This window comes from Oryctolagus cuniculus, chromosome 4 (assembly GCF_051225735.1).
Source record: "Oryctolagus cuniculus isolate XC-2025 breed Fujian yellow rabbit chromosome 4, ASM5122573v1, whole genome shotgun sequence".
NCBI lineage: Eukaryota > Metazoa > Chordata > Mammalia > Lagomorpha > Leporidae > Oryctolagus > Oryctolagus cuniculus.
In genome coordinates, this window is record NC_142870.1 from 169358730 (window position 1) to 169382139 (window position 23410).

Below are 23410 nucleotides of genomic sequence, written 5' to 3' on the forward strand. Positions count from 1 at the left end.
CACAAACTCCGCAAGTCCTGGGAAGCCGCCCTCGGTGCCTCCCAGGTCACTCCTCTCGGCACCGCCCAGGCAGCCTGGGGCACCACCCAGATGGCCGCGGGGCCGTCACCGGGTCGCCTCCCCCCACCCCCACCGCCCCATTAAAACCACAACAAAAAAAAGGGAGCCGGCCCTTCCAGGGATCAGAATTCAGATTCGTTCAGCTCCACGCATCCCGCCGCACACCACTGTGTGATGTGGACCACAGACACGAACACAAGCCAAGCTTGGAGGCGCGCGCGCGCGCGCGCGTGAGTGTGTGCGTGTGGACCGAGGCGTCCCCAGCAGTGGAGAGCAGCGTGCGCAGAGCCAGGGGTTCGGAACGCGACCTTTTCTTTTTTAAAGCAACGGAAGACTCGCTCTCCGCTCCTCGCTCGCCAGGTTTCAAAGGTCGTCGCTGCAGCCCGGGCCGTCCATCTCCCCAGCGGCCGGCCGCGGGAGGAGGGAGGGAGGGAGGGAGGGAGCACACAAAAGCGGGCCGTGCCGCGAGGGCTAATGTTTCCTGTTTGCCTGGAACCCCCTCCCCTGCTCCCCTCCCCCAGCCCCCTCCCCGCACTCGGGCGGAAGTGAGTTTGCTCCTTTGGAGATTAAAAGGATTCCGAATTCCGATCAGTCCCAATAACCGGCGTCCTGAGAGGAGGAGGAGGAGGAGGAGGAGGAGGAAGAGGCGGCAAAGCAGAGAAAGAGGGGCCGCGCGCGCGCGCGCACGCAGCCCGAACTCGGGGAGTTGCGCGGAGCCCCAGAGGAGCCGAGCCCGGGCGGCGCGGCCGGGGCCACCCGCGTCCCACTCGGCTGCTCGTTCCGGAGAGAGAAGATGACGCAGGCGGGAGCCAGCGGCGCTGGCCACGCGGCTCGCGAACTCGCCGCGCGGGGCCGTTGCCGGCTCCACTGATTCCAGCGCGCCCGGGAGGAGGCTCCGTCCCCGAGGCTCGGGATCGGAGGGGGGACCGCGGCGAGGGCGAAATGGCCCGATGACAAAGGAAATGTGATCCCCCTCCGCTGCCAAGGTTTCAGAGCGGACGGACGCGAGGAGGAGGAGGGGCGCGCGGCGCGGATAGCATTGCACGACGGCCCGCGCGGAGCGGGCAGCGGGTACATCCAATATCTTCCTGCCGATGAATAATTCAGGGCGGCCCGCGGGGACCTGCGGCCCTGCGCCTTCGCGCCGCTAAGCCGGAGGGGTTAAGCCGCGCGCGGGAGGCGCCCGGGTCCCGCCAGGCCGGGGGGCACGAGGGCCCGGGCCGCGTGGGCCGCGCGTGCGTGCTAAGCGCGGGCAGCCGCGGCCGGGCTCCGGCGGGTGCGCGGGAGACTCGACGCGCGTGGGCCGCGCGTGCGTAGAGCGCGCGTGCGGCCGGGCCCCCACGAGCTGCAGCTGCGGCGGGGGCTGACCGCCCTGCAGGGGAGGAGGGGGCTGCGCCTGGCCGTGCGCAAGCCCCGGGCGCAGCACGCCGGGCCACCCAGGAGCCCCTGGCCGCCGCGTCATGCGGCGGGGCGGCCGGCGTCGCGCGGGGGCACACCGGCTTGGCGACGCGCTGCTCCCGCCGTGACGACTTCGGGGCGCCTTCCCGAGGAGAGATTCCGAGAAAAAGCCACGCACCAGATAACCTTCGTCGAGCCAAATTCTGCTGTGGCCCGGACCGGGATCGCACAGCGGGGACTCCCCTTCGGCCAGCGCGCGCGGCCAAGCCCCGGCTGCTCCCGGGAGCCCTCTGACCTCCGAGCCCCTGCTCGCCCCTCGCGTGTCGGGGCTTGTTCCGGCCTCCCCGCCTCGGCAGGAATCCGCGTCGCCCCCGGAGAGTGGCATTTAATGCCCGCGGTGCTGGGAGCAGCCGCGCGCGGGCCGCACGGGCCGCGCCGCCCTGGTGCCGGCTCCCGGGTCGCGGACCTGGCCGGTGCTCTTTGCTGAGTGAGTCGGCGGCTCCCCCACCCGCCTCGTCCGCTCTCTCCTCCTCCTCCTCCTCTTCCTCTCTGGTCTCCTCCCTCCTCCGGGACGGGTTGCAAATGGCTTCGTTCCCCGAGACCGACTTCCAGATCTGCCTGCTGTGCAAGGAGATGTGCGGCTCGCCGGCGCCGCTCTCCTCCAACTCGTCCGCGTCGTCCTCGTCCTCGCAGACGTCCACGTCGTCCGGGGGCGGCGGCGGGGGCCCCGGGGCGGCGGCGCGCCGCCTGCACGTCCTGCCCTGCCTGCACGCCTTCTGCCGCCCCTGCCTGGAGACACACCGGCTGCCGGCGGCGGGCAGCGGCGCGCCGGGAGAGCCGCTCAAGCTGCGCTGCCCCGTGTGCGACCAGAAGGTCGTGCTCGCCGAGGCGGCGGGCATGGACGCGCTGCCCTCGTCCGCCTTCCTGCTCAGCAACCTGCTGGACGCCGTGGTGGCCACCGCCGACGAGCCGCCGCCCAAGAACGGCCGCGCGGGCGCGGGCGCCCACAGCAACCACCGGCACCACGCGCACCACCCGCACCCGCGCGCGCCCGCCGCCGCGCCGCCGCCGCCGCCGCCGCCCGCGCCCGCGCCTTCCCGCCCGACTCCCGGCGGCGGCGGCGGCGGCGGCGGCCCGGCCGCGTCCCCGTCGGCGCTGCTGCTGCGGCGGCCTCACGGCTGCAGCTCCTGCGACGAGGGCAACGCGGCCTCCTCGCGCTGCCTGGACTGCCAGGAGCACCTGTGCGACAATTGCGTCCGCGCGCACCAGCGCGTGCGCCTCACCAAGGACCACTACATCGAGCGCGGCCCGCCGGGCCCCGCGGCCGCGGCCGCGGCGCAGCAGCTCGGGCTCGGGCCGCCCTTCCCCGGCGCGCCCTTCTCCATCCTCTCCGTGTTCCCGGAGCGCCTCGGCTTCTGCCAGCAGCACGGCGATGAGGTGAGCGCGTGGGGCGGCTGTGGGTGCGGGCGCGTGTGCGTGCGTCCCCCGCGTTCCCGGGTGCGCGTTCCTGGGCGAGTCTTCCCCGGAGATCTCAGAAACGCGGGGAGACCGGGACACCTTCGCTTCTCCCGATTTGTTTGTCTACCCCCTCCTCTGGCTACGTCGTGGAGTGTGACCTGGATAGTGTGTGGCGGGCCTGGCTCGCGTGTGCGTGTCGCGAGGGTCCCTGGAGAGTCCAAAAAAGCGCGGGGTTCCTCTTTGCTGTATTGCACTTCATTTTTTCACTCTGTGTGGCAAAACATGGCAACCGTTGTCAATATTTAGTAGGCACGAGCTGCAAGAAGTGGAGTCTGTGTTTGTGTAGGCAGATCGGAGGCCTCTCTGTGTGTCCTCAACTTTGTAAAACTTGCAAATTGTTGCTTTTAAGAGGGGTGCGAGCCGGGCAGAGGTGGTTGCGTGGGTGGACTGCGTGTGCTGTGTCCCCAGACCTGGTTTCCACGTGCGCGCTGCTGGGAAGAAGTTTTTTTTCCCTGTGTGTGTGTGTGTGGGGGGGGGGGTTCATGGTCTGGACTGCGTGGCAGGCGCGGACCTCCTGTGTTGAGGAAGAAGGGGTCTCGTGGAGCCTGGGGGGCCCAGGGAGCCCCCTGGGTGGGGCCCTTTGCCCCGCAGCTGTTTCGCGTGCTGCCCGAACTGCGTGATCTGGTCCCTGGGCTCCCCTACGTGGAAGTACCGGCTGGTCTCGGGGGTGCACGGCGGCTCCGGCCTGTCCGGTTTCCCCAGGTTAAGGGGTGGCCCCGCTAGGGTGCCCCAGAAGCTGGAGTTATCCGGGAGCCGCCCCGCAGCCCCGGGGGCTGGATTCTTAGATGCGAGGGCTGCGTAGAGCAAGCAGTCCTTGGCTTTTAAAACCGGGTGATGCCGGCTTCCTCCTTGACCCTGTTGTTAGCTGAGCGGGAACCCACTGAAAGCAGGGAGCCGAAAGTTTTGGGGAGCAAACTCTGCTTTGGGAGGGGGGTCGTTCGCTTTTGCCATCTGCCTGTGGACGCGGGAGGTTGGATGTGTGACAGCTCTGGGCTGGCCGTGGAGGAAGAGTTGGGGACCCCAGGGACTTTAAATCCCGAGTGGGAGTGAACTCTGCCGGCTAGAGCTGCCGTGGGCCAGCTGATACCCAGCGCCCTAACCTGTTATTGGGGGGGAGGGCGGAGCTCCAGTCCTGGCGGTCTTAAACCGACTTGTCCTATTGGAAAAAAAGTTGAAATTTTAATCTAGCTGGAGTGGGCACCCCCTTTTAAAGGTCCCTTTTCTATACAAAGCTAGGAGCCAACTCCCTCCTTCCTTCGTTGTTTAAGGTTAGAAGGCACTCATCTTGAGTTTTTCCATAGTCACTGGTCAGCGTTTCCAGGGAGTTCGTTCAAAACTTTAGAGAAACAAATGATTGAGCTAAATTCTGATCCAAACCCGAGGAAGGGGAAAAAATGGAGCCAATTCACTTGCAGATTAGGATCCTGTGCTTGTGTGTGTGTGTGTGTTGGGGGGGTGGTTTAAAGGGAGAAGGCCCCCTGAGTCCAGCCAGGATAATTTCACTCCCTCTGGGGAGGGGTGCTTGAGTTTAAATGTCGGTTTTAAATTGGACTGCCAGTTACAGGCACACCTATGTTTTATTTGCGCAAAAGAAGTAGATGCATGGTGTGGCCAGTATTCCCGTTCGGAATTGGTCCACTCGCGGGATGGAGCAGGTCCCCTTGCAGTACACTCACTGTTCTGGGCACAGCGAGGCTGCCGCGGCTCGGCGGGCATGCTTGCATTATCAAATGCGCCGCAGAGCGGAAGGTTTGCCCGGTTCTGAGCAGGCTTGTACTTCCTTTGGTGAGCCTTTTAGATCTCTTGCTGAGAGTGGCCGGCATTGTGAGTTTCAAGGGGACAAGGTGCGGGAAGGCTGCACCTGGTAGGTAGTGAGGCTCCTGGCGGGCGCGAGTCCTCTTCTGTGTTGGGAGCTGGGCTCGCTCTGTTCCTTTCCAGAGCCCTCCCTGGCTAAACGCTCCGGAGGAGGGGGCCGGACTGGCGTGGCCCCCGTCTCTTTTTGTGGTCCACGGTTCTGCGTTTTACCTCCGTTTTTAGAATCTGCTGCTGGACTGAGTTGCTTCTCGCGTCAACAGCTCCTTTCTGGGGGCTGATGCCACCTGGTGCTGGGGAGGGGGAGGAAGAGGAAGCGGGGGGGGGGGGGGGGCTTTCCCCTGGGCTGAGGCAGGAGTAGCCCCTGGGGTCCGGCCAGCCAGGAGATTGGGCTGTGTGCGGTCCGCGCATGGTTGGTAGCTTGGGAACCTCCAGAGGGGGACTCGGGTCTTGCTTGCTGCTGGTTAGCGCCCGTGAAACCCCGTTGGGCACGTTCGTTCCTTCTGTGCCTAGGAGATCAGTCGGCCTTGGAGCCGCTGGCCACGAGAGTCCCGGCAGAGGCTGTGGCCGGGGCTGGCTCTGGCTCGGGCTCTGGTGACGTGGCCACTCAGGGCCGAGAGAATGCACGTTTCGGGGCGCGAGGTAGGGTTAAGGGTGCGCCTTGAGCGTACTGCAGCTGCCCACGAGGTGCCCTTTCGGAGAGGACCTGAGCAGAAGCCCAGGGGAGCCGGTGCTGGCTCTGAGAGCTGGGCGTTCGGCTTCCCTACCTGTAGGGGTTTGGACCACACCCAGGTCCTCAAGAAAGGCCCCATCGGGAGCCAGTGTGGGTGACAGTGTAGCCCGGCCGGCCCTGCAGCGGGGGCAGAGGGCTTTCCTGCCTCTGCTGTGCAAAGTGGGGTGCGGTGCCGGTGCAGTTTATATCCGGTCCCAGCACTGCACTCTGCAGCGCAGGCCACGCGGGTTCGAGAATTCCACCCCCATCTGACCCTGAAACCTAACTGGCCTCAGACCACTTGCAGCAAGAGATCAGTGCTTGCTGGGGGTTGCACTGTCTGCCCTGAGTGGGGTTGTCTCAGCCTCCAGCCCTGCGCTGTGTTACATCTTTGTTGCATTCCCCGGGCTCCACGCCTTTCAGGGTTGCCCTATCAGTAGTGTTTTTAAGTACAAGGATACTTTTTGTAAATTACAAAAAAAAAAAAAAAGAGAGAGAGAGACTGTTTTCTAGACAGTACAAACTTGTTTTTCACCCCACTACATCATCAGAGTGGTGGTTTTTAACACAAGGTTGAAGTATGAGTATTGTAGACAGAGCTGAAGACCTAATTTCCTACTCTTGTCTCCATCTCTGGAGTTGGCTGGGTAGGTGTCACTAGTACGTTCGTGGAATTTATGACCAACTTAGAATTTATGCCAGAAATGGAATTTTGGAATTTTAGATAAAATCCTGTTAACTGGTTAATTCCAAATGGGGTGGTGTTTTGGCAGGGTTAAAGACAAGGAGAGCAAATGAATAGAACTAACTGAATTCTAGCATTGCTTTAGCTGAATCCACGCACTTCACCTGTTGACCAGAAAACCAAACTTTGCAAACCTTGGAAGTCAGGACAGAGGTTGGTTTCAGTTCAGGTTAGCAGGTGGATAGATGTTCTCAGGCCCCTGTTCCCATGAGAAGGTGCATCATACAGTGCTTGCTTATGGGTATCCTAGTTTCTTAGACTTTTTGGGGGGTTTTCAAAAAATCAGGGCTGGGAGCTGATTACTTCCAGGAAAGTGCATAGGAGTGGATTTTACCCTCCTGGGCCCTGGGAGGTGGGCAGCCTGTGCAGGTGAGTTTACCTCGAGGATAGCCAGCATCGAGGCTGTCAGCCCTGCCTGCTACACACTCTGCACCCTATGTTTTAAGTTTCCTTCCTCAAGTAAGCTGTGCTGGTTTTGGGATTTCAGGGACAAGACATTTGTCTGCCTGATTTTCCTCTCCGATTCTAGGAATATGTATTTAAGAAACACTAAAGGTATTTTGGGAGGAAGATGGGCACTTTCTTCCACACTTGGCGTTCTTCCTGGGACGCTACTGCACAGTACTGTCTCATCAGTGTGTTTTGGAAGTTAAATACAGTTTGTCCTTGGATTAGAGAAATCAGAAAAGTGAAGATTGAGTAAAATCACTTTTTTTCCTGCCCCGGTTTTTGGCTATTTTTGCTATTTATAAATACTATTTTTCAAGAGCCCTTTTTGGGTTGCCGGAGTCCAGTTTCCTAAAACGCTAGTAAAAACGGATGCCTGAAATTTGGAGCCTAGCTTTTTGGTTTTCAGAATGGCCTCATTGAGCAGGTGCAGTGAGGGAGTGGATTCTTCATGGAAGCCGTAGACAAGGTGAGATGGCTTGCAGCGGCTTGCCAGGGCAAATAGAAGTGTTTCTACATCTTCCTGACTTGAAGATTTCGCTTACTTGATAATCCTGCAGCTCTGAAGTTGAAGGGCCTCGGGCTGGACGCCGTCTCTCCGGCCGGCTCTTCTCACTGGCAGGGTTTCTCTTCGTGGTCTTCGGGACTCTTGAGCGCAGAGCTGACTTCCAGCACGCAGGCGGCTTCAGAGCGGCGCTCCCTGCTCCCCTGCCCCTAACACAGAGAGTTCAAGGCCCAGCTCCCTGATGCTGCTCTGTGTTCCCCCTTTCCCATCTCCTCTTGGAAGAGGGCATGGGAGAGATTAAGAAGCGGCAGTTGCCTGCAGTGGGCAAGGTGCCGCCCCGCGAGCCCCCTGCTCCGGTCCCCACTGCTCTCCTTGACCCCTCAGGCTGTGGACAGGCGCTCCAGTCACTCTAACTCTTCAGCCAGTAATGACCTCCTACTTGGGACTCCTAGAGTATTCCTCTCCCTGTGATTTTTTTTTTAAAAATTAATTTATTGGAGAGGAAGAGAGAAAAGTTTACTCTCCAAGTGGCCACAATGGCTGGAGCTGGGCTTATCCAAAACCAGGAGCCAGGAGCTTCTTCAGGGTCTCCCACGTGGGTGCAGGGGCCCAAGGACTTGGGCCATCTTCTACTGCTGTCCCAGTCCATTAGCAGAGGGCTGGATCGGAAGTGGAGCAGCTGGGATTTGAACCGGCGCCCATATGGGATGCCGGCGCTGCAGGCGGATGCCTAAGCTACTGTGCCACAGTGTCAGGCCCCCCCACTCCCCTTCAAGATTTTATTTATTTATTTGAGGCAGAGTTGCCGAGAGGGAGAGAGAGAAAGGTCTTCCAGCTGCTGGTTCACTCCCCAAATGATCACGACGGCCAGAGCTGGGCCAATCTGAAGCCAGGAGCCAGGAGCTTCTTGCAGGTCTCCTATGTCAGTTCCGGGACCCGAGCAGTTGGGGCATCCTCTGCTGCTTTTCCCAGGCAGTTAACAGGGACCTGGATCAGAAGTGGAGCAGTCAGGACTCAAACCACACCCATTTGGCGTGCAGGCGCCCCAGGCAGAGGGCTTAGCCTACTAGGCCACAGTGCTGGTCCTTAGATAGATCCGTTACTAGGCTCATGGTAGACTGCTGCTTTGTTTTGTCAGCCCTAATGTAGACTTTCCCCTCATCCCAGATGCTTCCTAACCTGCCAAGGAGTTATTTTTTTCACTGAATCTGTAGAGATTGGCATACCACATCAGCAGTTAAAGTTTGTTCCCAACCAATTTTCCATGTAGATCCCTATGCAAGGGATGGTCTTTTTTCCCTATAGGTTTGTTTATTTGAAAGCAGAGATCTTCCATCCATTAGTTCACTCCCCAAATGGCTGCAACAACTGGGGCTGTCAGGAGCCAGCAGCTTCCTCCGGGTCTCCCACAAGGGTGGAAGGGGCCCGAGCACTGAGACCCTCTTTTGCTGCCCTCCCAACGGCATTAGCAAGGAGCTGGATCAGAAGTGGAGCGGAGCCGGCGCTCATGGCATGCTGGCATTGCAGGCATTAACTCACTTTACCACAGTGTTGGCCCCTGTGGACCGTAGTTTGTACTCATGAAATATAAAGCATTTTTAGGGGCCAGTGCTGTGGTATACTAGGTTAAGCCTCTGCTTGTGGCACCAGCATTCTGTATGTGCACCGGTTCAAGTCCCGGCTGCTCCACTTCTGATCCAGCTCGCTGCTGATGCGCCTGGGAGAGCAACTGAAGATGGCCCAAGTACTTGGGCCCCTGCACCCACATGGGAGACCCGGTAGAAGCTCCTGGCTCCTGGCTTTGGATTGGCCCAGCTCCATCCATTGCAGCCATTTGAGGAGTGAACCAGCGGATGGAAGACCTCTCTTCTCTTTCTTTCTCTGCCTCTGCCTCTTTTTCTCTGTCACTCTTTCAAATAAATAAATAATTTTTAAAAGATTTATTTTATGGCCAGCGCCGCGGCTCACTTGGCTAATCCTCCACCTTTGGTGCTGGCACCCCGGATTCTAGTCCCGGTTGGGGTGCCGGATTCTGTCCCGGCTGCTCCTCTTCCAGTCCAGCTCTCTGTTGTGGCCTGGGAGGGCAGTGGAGGATGGCCCAAGTGCTTGGGCCCTGCACCTGCATGGGAGACCAGGAGAAGCACCTGGCTCCTGGCTTCAGATCTGCGCAGTGTGCCGGCCATAGCGGCCATTTGGGGGGGTGAACCAACGGAAGGAAGACTTTTCTCTGTTTCTCTCTCTCACTGTCTAACTCTGCCTGTCCAAAAAAAAAAAAATTTATTTTATTTGAAAGTCAGAGTTACACAGAGACAGGAGAGGGAGAGAGGTTCTCCATCTGATGGTTCACTCCCAACAGTCGGAGCTGCACTGATCCGAAGCCAGGAGCCAGGAGTTTCTTCCAGGTCTCCACACAGATACAGAGGCCCAAGCACTTGGGACATCTGCTGCTGCTTTCCCAGGCCACAGCAGAGAGCTGGATTGGAAGTGGAGCAGCCGGGACTAGAACCGGTGCCCATATGGGATGCCGGCGCTTCAGGCCAGGGCGTTAACCCACTGCACCACAGCGCTGGCCCCTAAATAAATAAGTCTTAGAAAAAGAAAATGAGACTTGAGTAAAGTGGCATCAGCAGTCGTTGAATGAACCATGTTTTGGACAAGAGGGAAGCCACCAGTTTGCCGCACGTCTGCCAGCTGTGGGCTGGTCCTCTGACAGTGCCGGTGGGAGAGGCTTCTTAGGGTCACGCACAGCCTTCTCTCGACAGTTTCCCCAGAACGCGTGGCCAAGCTCCGAGCAGAAACGTGAATATGGTAAAGTTGTAGTACACGTGGGAAAAATAAAAGACTTCAGATTGCTCATCTTTTTATATTTCTTATTAAAAACATGTTTTGTTTATTGATCTTTGTTGAACAGTTTTTTTAATTTTTGTTTGTTTGTTTATTTATTTGAGAGGTAAAGTTAGAGAGAGGGAGAGACAGATTTTCCGTCCATTGGTTCACTTCCCAAATGGCTCCAACAGCCAGAACTGGGCCAATCTGAAGCCAGGAGCTTCTTCCAAGTCTCCCATGCAGGTCCAGGGGCCCAAGGACCTGGGCCATCTCCTACTGCTTTCCCAGGCCATAAGCAGAGAGCTGGATCAGAAGAGGAGCAGCCGGGACACAAACCGGCACCCATATGGGTTGCCGGCACTGCGGGCAGAATCTTGGCCCACTAGGCCCCAGTGCCGGCCCCAGTGGAGCAGTTTTTTGACATCGTAATTCTAGGGTGAGCTCCTGATTCTGCTTTGCTTTGGTTTCTCATCTGTGAAGTGAGTGTGGCTCTTTGCAGTGTTAAGAGTTAGTGCTAACTCAGCTCAGTGTCCCCCAGCTGAGGGCAATGGGAAACATTGCTAATAGGTTTCATTAGGTTGTTAGAGTGCTGAGGCAGGTGTTCCCCCTGGTGTTAGACACTGGTTCCCAGCCCCAGCTCCTGAGTCCAGCTTCCTGCCCTGGGAGGCAGAGGGAGAGGCTCAGGTACTCGGGCCCCTGCCAGCCACATGCCAGACCTGCACTGGGTTCTCCTTTTCAGCCGCACTGTTGGCTGTCATTTGGGAAGGGAACCGGTGGATGAGAATTCGTGTCTTTTGCTTCTCAATACTGAAGCCATCGCCTCTCCTCCTTTCTCTTCCTGCAGAAAAGGAGAGTTGGAGAAGGAAACCGATTTTCAGCGTTAGCGGTCGTGGCTAAGCTGTGCATTGGGTCCGCTTAGCATGATTTAAACAAAGCTGTGCAGGGCTTCTGCCAGGTGATGCAAGTGAGCCGGAGGGAAACGCGTAAACCTCTCCTTTTAGGAGGATCAGAGCTCCACTTTGAGTCTGAAAGGACTGTCAGCCTTGCAGGAGAGGGGAGACAGGCTCAGTGAGAGGCCACCCCGGAACCTGCGGCTTGTTATGTTTGCACTCAACGCGAAGTTTCTGTTAACATTTTACACGGTGTGTTGGAGAGTCATTCATGTTTAAACCCAAGATTTTTCTTCTAAGAAGTTCTATATTTTTTCCTCTACTTGAAAGGCAGAGTGATGGAGATCTGGCGTCCACTAGTTCACCCCCCAGATGACTGTAACAGCCAGGGCTGAGCTCAGGCCGGGAGCCTCGAACTCCTGGGTCTCCCACGTGGGTGGGTGGCCCCCGCCAACAGCCGCCTCCTGGGATGCGTTAGCAGGAAGCTGTGTTGGAAGTGGGGTAGTAGCCAGGACTCAAAAAAGCCCCTCTGGTAGGGAATTCGGGCTTCTAAGTGGCGGCTTAACCACTGTGCCATGGTACCCCCTCCATGACGCTGCTTCCCTTGGGAGCTGGGAAGCCAGCAGGTTGGACTTTGCAGGGGACCCCTGATTTCGGGGTGGAATGTTTCGCAACCTGTAATTTCTAAGGCTTGAAAGCGTCACAGAAAAGCCAGTGCATTACAGACGGGGAGACTGAGCAGATACTGCCCCACACCCCCCTCACAGCGCTGCTTACGTACAGATATTGGACATGGACTTTTGAGACCTGCCCTTAAAAATCTGATACCTAGGGGCCGGCGCTGTGGCGCTGCAGCCTTCAGCGCTGCATCCCATATGGGCGCCATTTTAAGTCTCAGCTGCTCCGCTTCCAATCCAGCTGCCTGCTAATGTGCCTGGGAGAGCGGTGGAAGATGGTCCAAGTGCTTGGGCCCCTGCAGCCATGTGGGAGACCCAGAAGAAGCTCCTGGCTTCAGCCTGGCACAGCCCCGGCTGTTACAATCACTTGGGGAGTGAACCCCAGTGGGTGGGGGATCTCTCTCTGACTCTGACTTTTAATAAATCAATTAAAATTTTTTTTAAAGTTGGGTTTCGATGGGCATTTTTCCTATGACATGTGGACAAGAGATGCAGGTGGAGAATTTGGGGGTGAGGTGAAAGAACAGCCTGGAAAATGTTTGCAACTTGATAAAGATAAGAATGTAAGTCTTGGCATTGTCCTGTCGTAGCTGGGTGACTGATCAAGCCCTGCTTGGTTTCTTGCCTTTAGGATGGGAGTGACATCTTAGAGAGCTAGGATACATGAAGATGCTTTGAATGAATTAGAGAAAATTATGTTTCAGTGTACATGCACAGAACTGAGTAGAATTGGGCTTCAACTTTTCCTGCAAGCTGTAGCCAAACAGTAAAATGCCTTTTATGTTACTTCTTTTCCTTTACAATTATTTTTCCTGGTTGGTGGCCAAGCGATATTTGATTCCATAAAATAGTTTGGACTTGACATGTTAAAATTTGTCATCAGAATACTTCTTATAAAGATTATTTATTCAAATTCAGAAGGCAGAGCGACAGAGAGCCATGGAGAGAGAGATGAGAGTGGAGGTTCTGCATCCACTGGTCCACCGTCCACATGGCCCAAACAGCCAGGGCTGCGCCAGGCTGAAGCCAGGAGCCAGGGACTATCTTGGGCCGTCTTCTGCTGTCTTCCCAGGTGTATTAGAACTGGGTTGGAAGCAGAGCAGCCGGGAACCAAACTGGTGCTCCAGTGGGAGGCAGCTGAGCTCACTGGGCCCCGACATGAGCCCCTGTCTGCTAGCTTATAGTTTCTTTATTTAAAAAAATTTTTTTAAATTTACCTTCATTTTATTTGAAAGAAAAAGTGATAGACATGTTTTTCATCTGCTGTGTACTCCCCACATACCTACCACAGGTAGGGCTGGGCCAGACGAAAACCAGGAGCTGGGAACTCAGTCTGGGCCTCTTCCTGTGAGTGGCAGGGGCCTGAATGCCTGAGTAGTCCCCTGCTGCTCACCCTGGGAGCTGGAACCAGAAGTGAGCCTGAGACTTGAACCCAGGCCACTCCAGTGGAGGATGCTGGTGTCCCCCACCCCTCCCCAGGCAGAATTAGAGAGACAGAGAGAAAGGTCTTCCTTCCATTGGTTCACCCCCCAAATGGCCGCCACGGCCGGTGCACTGTGCCGATCCGAAGGCAGGAGCCAGGTGCTTCTCCTGGTCTCCCATGTGGGTGCAGGGTGGGCCATCCTCACTGCCTTCCCGGGCCACAGCAGAGAGCTGACCTGGAAGAGGGGCAACCGGGACAGAATCCGGCGCCCCAACCGAGACCAGAACCTGGGGTGCCAGCGCTGCAGGTGGAGGATTAGCCAAGTGATCCGCGGCACCGGCCGGATGCTGGTGTCTTAACCACTGTGCCAAACACCTACCCCTAAGTGCTTTAAGCGATCTTACTTAAATTGCTAGGGAGACTGTAGCATTCAGGGAGACGAGGTGGGGAATGGTGGAACTTCGCTAGAAGTTGGCTGGTGGAGTGCTTTTTACAGAACTTACAGTGGGTTGACTCTCAAGTATGTAATCGTAGATCTTTCACCTAATTTTTAAAGAAAATTTGTTTTATTTGAAAGGCAGAGAGAAAGAATATCGTCCATCTTGCTGTCCACTCCCAGATGCCTGCAGCCGTCAGGTCTGGGGCTGGCCGAAGTCAGGAGCCCAGAACCTCGTCCTGCTCGCCCGGGTTTGGGCTGTGGCCCCTTGCTTACGCCAGGTGCATTAGCAGGAAGCTGGCCCAGAAGCGGAGCAACCAGGACTCAAACTGGCACTCCGATAATGGGATGCCAGCCTTGCAAGTGGCAGCTTAACTCACTGAGCCACAGCACTGGCCCCCACCTAATTCTTTCTTATTCTTTTAATAATATCCATAAAAAAGATGTTAGAGGGGCCGGTGCTGTGGCGAGTAAAGCCACCGCCTGCAACCCATATGAGTGCCTGGTTCGAGTCCTGGCTGTTCCACTTCTCATCCAGCTCTCTGCTGTGGCCTGGGAAAGCAGTGAAAGATGGCTCAGGTCCTTGGGCCCCTGCACCCGTGTGGGAGACCCCAGAGAAACTCCTGGCTTCCAATTGGTACAGCTCTGGCCGTTGCGGCCGATTTGGGATTGAACCAGCAGATGGAAGACCTCTCTTGCTCTCTGCCTCTCCTCTCTCTTTGGAACTCTGACTTTCAAATAAATAAAGAAATCTTTTTTTTTTTTTTTTAAAGACGTTCGGATCCTTTTCATTTTCCTTCTTCCTGGAGATAGTTATTGATAAATAGAAGAAATAGTTGGTGTATCAGTCAAGAATCTCGGAGACATTACTTATTTACCAGGTATTTTACAATACCTGGTTCATCAAGAATAGGCATCCGGGCTGGTGGTTTAATTCCTGGCTCTGGCTCCTGATTCCGGCTTTCTGCCAGTTTAGAACCTGGATAGCAGTGGTGATGGCTCAAGTAGTTGGGTCCCTGCCAGTCCTGCTTTGGGAGACCTGGATTGAGTCCCAGCCGTGGCGGGTGGGGGTTGGGCATTCGGGGAGTGAACCAGCAGATTGGAGCTCTTTCTGCCTCCCCCAATAAAGCAAAAATTAAAAACAGGCTTGTCAGCTGGTGTGTCCCTGAGTGTCGAGGTGGAGAGGGGGTGCTGGTGGTGATGGTGTGGGGTGAGACTGGTTCCTTCCTCCCGCAGTTAGGAAGCTGTCAAGGGCTCCTGCCACAGACACCCACCAGTGTCGGCATAAAGTTGGTCGATGGCGGGACATGGGAACCAGATAAAGAAGGAGTGCACGCTCGAACCTTCTCCTGAGACACCCAGGGGTCACTCTAATGCCACTCTGCGCTCGCCCGGGCAGTGTGGTCAGACTGCAGCAAGCCAGCTTAGCCTGGTGTAGCAGGTGCACCGGCCGCGGTGCGGTGCAGTGAGCCCTCCGGAGTTGGGGGCTTAGCAGGAGACTGGTGTTTCCCGCTCGCTCTGCTTGTTGATAGCAGCGATGCTCGTGAACTAAAGAGGAAACAGCAGCGCAGAAAGGTGTGATTTCTGCTCTCCTGAAAGCTGATTTGGGAAGGGAGGAGGCAGTGAGTCCCCCCCGGCCAGCGTGGGGTGGCCAGAGTCAGGCTGTTTCTCACTCCTGAATGCCTTTGGAGTCTGCCTGTAGACTGTGGGTGGCTGCAGGTGTGCAGTAGGGCTTCCCAGCATGCCCTGGTTGTAATCCCGAGTGTGACATGCTGTGGGGAAAAGGGGCTGCTCTTTGACTGCCCCCTCTCCCTGTCTGCAGCCCTGTCTGACTGGCAGGCTCTGGCCTCACTTGTGAGACTTTAGGTTTGGAGGGAAAGATACGCCCCTACAGACCCTGTTATTCTGTGTGTGTGTGTGTGTGTGTGTATACACCAAGGTACACTTTGATGTAGTAAAATCCAGCTCTCTTTTGAAAAAAGATTTATTTATTTGAAAGGCAGAGCAGTGGAGAGAGAGGCAGAGTGGGAAGAGAGAAGGAGACACACACACACACACACACACACGAGTGATTTTTTTTTCCATCCACTGCGTCACTCCCCAGAAGGAAACAGCAGCCAGGGCCCGGTCAGGCCGAAGCCAGGAGCCTGAATTGCACCTGCATCTCCCTCGTGGGTGCAGGGGCCGTCTTCCTCTGCCTTCCCGGGCACGTTTGCAGGCAGCTGGGTCAGAAGCAGAGCAGCCGGGACTGGAACCCGTGCTCTGTGGGATGCTGGCATCACCAGCTGCAGCCTTGCTCCCTGCAGCACAAGGCTGGCTTGTCTGAGGGTAACTCTGCACATCTCGACAGAGCCTGGGACCCTCCGCCTGCCTTTTGGCCCCCTAGTAGGCCCCATTGGCTCTAAGAGAGGCTGGGGGCATGAGCGCCTTTTTTTTTTTTTTTTTTTTTTTTTGACAGGCAGAGTTAGAAAGGTCTTCCTTCTGTTGGTTCACCCCCCAAATGGCCGCTATGGCCAGTACATGGAAGTGCTCTCTCTGTAACTCTGCCTTAATTTTTTTTTTGGACAGGCAGAGTGGACAGAGAGAGAGAGAGACAGAGAGAAAGGTCTTCCTTTGCTGTTGGTTCACCCTCCAATGGCCGCCACGGCCGGCGCACTGCGCTGATCCAATGGCAGGAGCCAGGAGCCAGGTGCTTCTCCTGGTCTCCCATGGGGTGCAGGGCCCAAGCACTTGGGCCATCCTCCACTGCACTCCTGGGCCACAGCAGAGAGCTGGCCTGGAAGAGGGGCAACCGGGATAGAATCCGGCGCCCTGACTGGGTCTAGAACCCGGTGTGCCGGTGCCGCAAGGTGGAGGATTAGCCTAGTGAGCCACAGCGCCGGCTAACTCTGCCTTTCAAATAAATAAATCTTGTTTTTTTTTTTTGTTTTTGTTTTGTTTTGTTTTGTTTTGTTTGTTTTTTAGTTTGTGAGAGTCATCCTGGCTGCTGCACATCTCTGCGGTTCCTCCTCTTCACTGCTGAGTGGTTTTCCATTGTGTGTGCCAGTGTGTGTCGTGTGTACCGGTTGAGGGACAGCATGTTGTCTATTTGGGGGTGTGACTGAATATCTATCTTAAAGCCTGGGATATGTGCAGCATATTGTTTCCTGATGGAAGTCCTCTTTTTTTAATAAAGATTTATTTATTTATTTGAAAGTCAGAGTTAGAGAAGGAGAGGCAGAGAGAGAGAGAGCCGGATTGGAAGTGGAGCAGCCGGGTCCCGAACCGGTGCCCATAATGGGATGCCGGTGCTTCAGGCCAGGGCGTTAACCCGCTGCGCCACAGCGCTGGCCCCTGGAAGTCCTCATTTTATGTTATTTATTTGAAAGAGTGAGAGAGGGGAGGAGACAGAGAGAGCAGGGTTACAGAGAGGCAAAGGAGAGACAGATCTTCCATCTGCTGGTTCACTCCCAAAATGGCCGCAATGGCCAGAGGTGGGCCCAACCGAAGGCAGGAGCCAGGAGCTGCTTCTGGGTCTCCCATGCAGGCTTAGGGGCCCAGGCACTTGGGCCATCCTCCTGCTCTCCCAGGTGCATTAGCAGGGAGCTGGGTCTGAAGTGGAGCAGCCGTGGGGACTGGACCCCACACCCACGTGGAATGCCCGCAGTGCCGGCCCTGGGAGTCTTCATTTAGTCCATCGGTTTGCTCAGTAAACTTGTGCGACCTTGAGCCTTGATTTCTTCATCTCCGCCCGGAATGGCCACGCCTGCATCAGACTGGCCTGGGGTAGCTTTTGTTTCGGTGGAGAATCTAGTGATTCTGTGGGAAATTGTAGTGTGCCCTGTCTATAAAACACAAGTGCTAAGAAGCAGTGCGAACTTCAGAGCGGGGGAGCAGGCTCCGGGGCCGTGCTGTGTGTGACAGGTTTTGGGTTCTTTGTTTTTACCTTGCTCAGAGCCCTCGGATTTGGGGGGAATATTCTAGTTTGTCTTTGCAGTTTAATTTGATCTTTAAAAACCACATAGGTGCAAATAACAAGGAAAACCAGAGCTCTGCTCAGTTAGGCTCAAACAATCTTGGAAAGGTGTAAGTGTCCCCCCTCCCCCCATTATTATTAATTTATTGGAGAAGCAGAGCTTCCGTTCTCTGGTTCACTCCCCAGATGCTTAGTGACCAGGACCCAGGCGCCTCTTCCTAAATACATCTAGCACCTTCCTTTGTATGCCTTTGTGGTATTAACATTTGTATGTAATAAGCAGCATACAGTTTGGTTAGCAGAGATGCTGTTAATGTTGTTATGTTAATGTTAACTGGTACAGTTAAGCAAAGATCACACTGGTAACACCCTTGCATGGTAGACTTAGGACTATGATGGCATTTGTAGCTGCTGTGGCAAGTCCCAAACTCCATCTGGAATCCCCTAGGTCAGGGTTTTGCTATGTTTTCATCATTTTTTTTTTTAAAGATTTATTTATTTATTTTGTAAGGCAGAGAGATGGGGAGAGAGAAGGATCTTCTGCCCCCTGATTTTACTCCCCGGATGGCCACAGTGGTCTTCTGGGTCTCCCACATGGGTGCAGGGACCCAGGCACTTGGGCCGTCCTCTGCTGCTTTCCCAGGCGCATGAGCGGGGAGCTGGCTTGAAAGTGGAGCAGCCGAAACACCTTCGTAAATAAACACCATCGTATCACCCCTTCTTGCCCACCAAACTTCAACCTAAAAGTAGAGATGGGGGCCCTGCTTAGCATAGGAAAACTACCAATGCAGTCTGCTCCACAGATCCAGGCTCTGCTAATGGCCTGGGAGACACAGGGGTGCCCCTGCCACCCACGTGAGAAATCTGCATTGAAGCTCCTTGCTTTGACCTTGGCCTGGCCCTGGCCGTTGTGGCCTTGGGGGTGGGGGAGTGAACCAGTGGATGGAAGATTCTCTCCCCCCAACCTCTAACTCTACCTTTCAAATAATTTTTTTTATTTAAGCAGAGACAGGGTAGATGTTTGGTTTAGTAGTTAAAGATGCCAGTTGGGACTGGCGTAGTCTGAATCAGTTCCTGGGCTGGAGTTGGATTCTAACTCCTGGTGACAGGGCCCTGCCGCCCCTGTGGGAGACCTGTGTGGAGTTTCAGGCCTCCCCAGTGCTGGGTGTGCTGGCATCTGGGGAGTGAACCAGCGGATAGGGGAGGGAGACAGGTATCTTCTATCCCCTGGTTCACTCCCCAAATGGCTGCAGCTCCCCAGATGGCTGGTTCAGGCCAAAGCCAGGAGCCAGCAGCTTCTTCCAGGTCTCCTACGTGGGTGTAGGGGCCCCTGGACTTGGGCCATCCGCAACTGCTTTCCCAGGCACGTTAGTTAGTAGGGAGCTGGATTGGAAGTGGAGCAACGAGGACTCAAACTGGTTGCCCGGATAGGGTACCCACTGCACCACAGTGCTGGCCCCTGAAGCCCAGTGAGAGGTGACCTTTGGGCTGGTGTGTGAGGCGAGGTTGTATTAAGGCTGTGTTGACTTCCAGGCATCTGAGCTGAACAATGACAGTTTTCTGTGGCTGTGGGGGCGGTGTGCAAGGAAGAGCATTGTGAAGTTTAAACAAATTAAGGGGAAAAAAAAAAAAAACTCTTAAAAACCAAGGAGGGGAGAGGTCCCCGTGCGGGGCACCAGGCCACTCATTCCAGTTCCTGGACTGTGCTCTGCACCTCTGCGTGGTGAAGGCAGCAAATGGACACGCGGGAGCCACGGGGACGAATGCTTGGTAACACGTGACAGCAGCTGAAGAGGAGCCACAGTGACGGACAAGCAGGGAACGCTTGTCTTTTAAATCTGTGCTCTTAACAGAACCCACCTTGTAGGATTTTCTGAGTACCTCAACCTGGTTTATAATTCATTGCTGGATGAGTGGAAAAAACTGGAATTGGGCCCAGGAAGTAACTCCAACTACTTAATTCTAATCCTGACCTGATTATGCAGATAATACAGGAATATGTGCTTTGTTAGGATTATCTGTAAATTGTAGGGTTTTTTGTTTTTTAATGTGTTTTAAGATTTATTTTATTTATTTGAAAGAGTTACAGAGAGAGGTAGAGAGAGAGAGGTCCTCCATCTGCTGGGCCACTCCCTAGATGGCCACAACGGCCAGAGTTGCGCCAATCCGAAGCCAGGAGCCAGGAGCTTCCTCCAGGTTTCCCATGTGGGTGCAGGGGCCCAAGGACTTGGGCCATCTTCTACTGCTTTCCCAGGCCACAGCAGAGAGCTGGATTGGAACTGGAGCAGCCAGGACTAGAACTGGCGCCCATATTGGATGCCAGTGCCTCAGGCCAGGTGCCACGGTGCCGGCCTGGTTGTTTGTTTTTTTTTTTTTAATTTTTATTTTTAAGGAATGTATTCTCCAGACCTATTTCTTCTTCTGACCCTCAGAGTACATGGAGTCGGGATTTCATGCCAGCTGCTTAGCAGCCGTTCACACCCAGGCCTGGGAAGGTGGGGTGTGGGAGGCTACCCTGTCCCGCCCGGCTCCACCTGCCGCTGGCTTCTCCTTCCCGCTTCTGGGTCCTGTCCACATCTGGCCAGCAGCAGCGCCTTCCTGTGCCCCTTAAGCCTTCCAGAAGGGAGCTGTGCGTCTCTCCCGACCCCCCAGCTAGGGGACACATTTGAAATGTTAATAGGCTGCCAGGGCCGGCCTCCCACCGGCCACATTTCCTCCCGCCCTTGTGGCCATCGAGCTAATGTTGCTTCACTCTGCATTTCCGCGATTCCTAGGAGGGAACCCAGCTTTCATATGTTTAGTGGCCATTTGGGTTTCCTCCCCCAATTGCCTGGCAGGGTTCTTCCGCCAATTCCTGGGGTTTTCAGAAAAATCCACTTGGAAGGCATTTTGGGTAACTACTGTGAAGGATTTCCCCTAGCCTCAGGTTATTTTAACGCTCTGTGTGTTCTTTTAACACACTTTTCACTGTAGTGTAGCCAGCTGGGTAATCTTCACACTCCTGTGTTTTGTGTCTTGAGTCCTTGGCGTGTGCCTAGGAAGTGAGATCCACCCGTGGTTGGAACAGACGGGGAGCCTCGCGTGCGGGCTCTGTAGTGAGCAGTCCCAACGCTCTTACATGCTGGATGTGCTGGGAGTGGGGAGCAGGTGAATTAATAGCCTGTGGGTGCCGCCGGCCTCCTATGCTATGTGCCGGGGCCGGGGCCGGGGCCACGGCCACGCACCAGCGCGCTTTGAGACGCTGTAGATGTTTGGTTATTCGCAGCAGACCTGTTACAGACCACTCACTCACTCACTGCGGCTGCACTGAGCAGCCCTGGCTGCCTGCAGCCCACCTCTTCCTGCAGGCCTGTTAACCCTAGATGCTCTCTTCCCTCGGTTTTGATCTTTGCTGAAGAAACTGCCAAAGAGATGAGCGAGCCGTAGCGATAGCAAATGCTAATACCTAAAATAAATACAAACTTGCCCGTTCGACTGTGCGGGTGGAATCCCGTCACCGGTCTTGTCTTCTGTCTGTAGACGTCATTTTGGTGACGCTGGTATGAAGTTACTGTATGCCATAGAGTTCCGTGGTTTGTATGGATCTGGCACATCCTGGCTCCACAAACAGTACACAGCTCTGTTATCTAATTTTTTTATTGAGGTATAGTTTAGATACAACAAAGCATACTGGTTGAGAGGCAAGATAGTTAGAAGTAAATACATTTTGGGCCGGCGCCGTGGCTCACTAGGCTAATCCTCCGCCTTGCGGCGCCGGCACACCGGGTTCTAGTCCCGGTCGGGGCGCCGGATTCTGTCCCGGTTGCCCCTCTTCCAGGCCAGCTCTCTGCTGTGGCCAGGGAGTGCAGTGGAGGATGGGCCCTGCACCCCATGGGAGACCAGGATAAGTACCTGGCTCCTGCCATCGGATCAGTACAGCGCGCCGGCCACGGCGGCCATTGGAGGGTGAACCAACGGCAAAAGGAAGACCTTTCTCTCTGTCTCTCTCTCTCACTGTCCACTCTGCCTGTCAAAAAAAAAAAAGTAAATACATTTTGATGAGTTGGTGCAGATTTTTACACCACCCCGGGATTGGCCTGTGCTGTGTCCCGCTTCAGTGCGGATCCTGGGCTGTTTCTCCGCTCCTGGGTCTCCCAAGGATTTACGGAAAGTGGAGCCCTTGGGGGCGCCTGTGGCTGGGTCTTTGCTAATGTGAGAATGGTTGGAAACCCTGCCCAAATCTTCACCTCTTCAGGCCAGATTCTATCTCTTTGACTCTCTTCAAACATTTGCTGTTGTTGAGGGGCCACAATGCAAATGGCCCAGGCACATTGTTTTCCAGTGAGCAGATGCCTGCTGGGAGGCAAATTCCTCCAGGATTGCTTGGAAAATGTGGAAGGGAATTCCATTCAATCAGCTCACTGTTCATTGAGCATCTGCCAGGTGCCTGGCCGGCTCTCTCCCTCTCTCTCCTCCCCACCCCACCCCCATGTTTGAGGACACAAAGAAGTAGGACAGAGTTTGCCATCCAAGGAACCTGACATTTTGGGTGATGTCCTTGTGAAGATACTAAGTTGCTTTTGGTTAGGTTCTGTTAAGCAACAATAGCAAACAAAGCCACACAGAGCTGCAGCCGGGGCCTGGGGTCCTGGGGTCCTGGCGGCCGCTCCCCAGTCTCCGTGTTGCTGGAGGGGAGGTACAGGTCTGGTTTTTGCAGGAAGCCGCTTAGGTTCACAGCTTTGCAGACCTGCCTTGCCACCGGGCGGGCGGTGACAGGTTGGTGGTCCCCATTCCTAAAGAGTCAGATGTGGGTTGTAAGCTTCTTAACAGGAAATGTGAATTTACAGAGGGAAGGCCGGTCCTGCCCACGCACTCAGAGCTCCCTGTCACTGACCAGTGAGGCCCACTGGGAGGTGACACGATCTTTGCGGCTACAGTAGGCTCGGGCTGTTGCTGGGTGATTGAGGCACCCCTCACCGTGTGGGTGTCAGGATTCCCATTGGCTCCTCCACATTGTTTCCTAGCGCAGGAGAACTGGGTCATGTGGGGGACACATCCCATTGAGCCTGTGTGCGATGCTGGTTCGAAGCCTGGACGTCCCACTTCTGATCCAGCTCCCCGCTAGTGTGCCTGGGAAAGCAGCGGAAGAAGGCCCAAATGCCTGGGCCTCTGCCGTCCACACGGAGACTGCTGGCTCCTGGCTTCTCTGGCCCAGCCCTGGCCGTTGAGGCCATTTGGAGAGTGAGTCAGTGGATGGAAGATCTCTCTCTCTGTGTCTAGGGGCAATAAATAGGGGCTTGCTGGGCGGGCATGGGGTAAGGGCCGGGCCCTGGGATTTGGTCTGGGGGCGTGAAAGCAGACTCCCCCCCACCCCCCAGAGGGAAAGAGGAGCCACACAGTGTTGGTTGCACAAGACCTGGGACTCTGGGCGGGGGAGCTGGGCGTTTGATGGATAAACTGGGAAGCACTTGGCCGAGGACTCCATTAGCAGATTAGAGCTGTATCTGCAAAGCAAACGTTCACCCAGTGTTTACAGAGCGCATAGTGAATCCGACCGGTGCAGGGAGCTGCTGGCCCCCTCTGCCCTCCAAGCAGAGAGAACCGTGCAGTTGTGCAAGTCTGCCCCCAAACTTCCTTTGCGAGGCCTCTGCAAACCCAGGCCCTTCATCTGCGTTTCAAGCCGCCTGGGGATCCATCCACCGGGTCAGTGAAGGGGTGCGGCGGCCGGGGAAGCCAGCAAGGGCTGCAGTCACAGTGCCCACTCCCTACCCCTTTCTCTGCCAAAAGTCGTTTTTGTTGGGGATCCCTGGGTAGAAGCTTCCTGGAAATCATCTCCTACAGGGAGGCAGGAGCTGTTGTTACACACACACACACACACACACACACACTCACACACACTCACACACACCCCAACACCAACCCACCCACCCAAGCCCCACATTCTGTGCTTAGGAGGACAGTAAAATGTTTGCCCTGGTTACAGTGAAAGCCAGGCCATAGCCTGGCTACAAAGAAGACCCTCGATGG

At 55.7% G+C, this 23410-nt stretch overlaps 1 protein-coding gene across 1 annotated transcript in view; it reads left to right on the forward strand.

Moving 5' to 3' along the window:
- Nucleotides 1–1202: 1202 nt before the first annotated feature.
- The window catches only part of TRIM71 (tripartite motif containing 71), a 59926-nt gene continuing 37718 nt past the window's right edge, over nucleotides 1203–23410 (forward strand). The window contains exon 1 of the mRNA XM_051818534.3: nucleotides 1203–2895. Coding sequence (XP_051674494.2) covers nucleotides 2041–2895 — 855 coding nt within the window. The 5' untranslated portion in view covers nucleotides 1203–2040. The remainder of the gene's footprint in view (nucleotides 2896–23410) is intronic.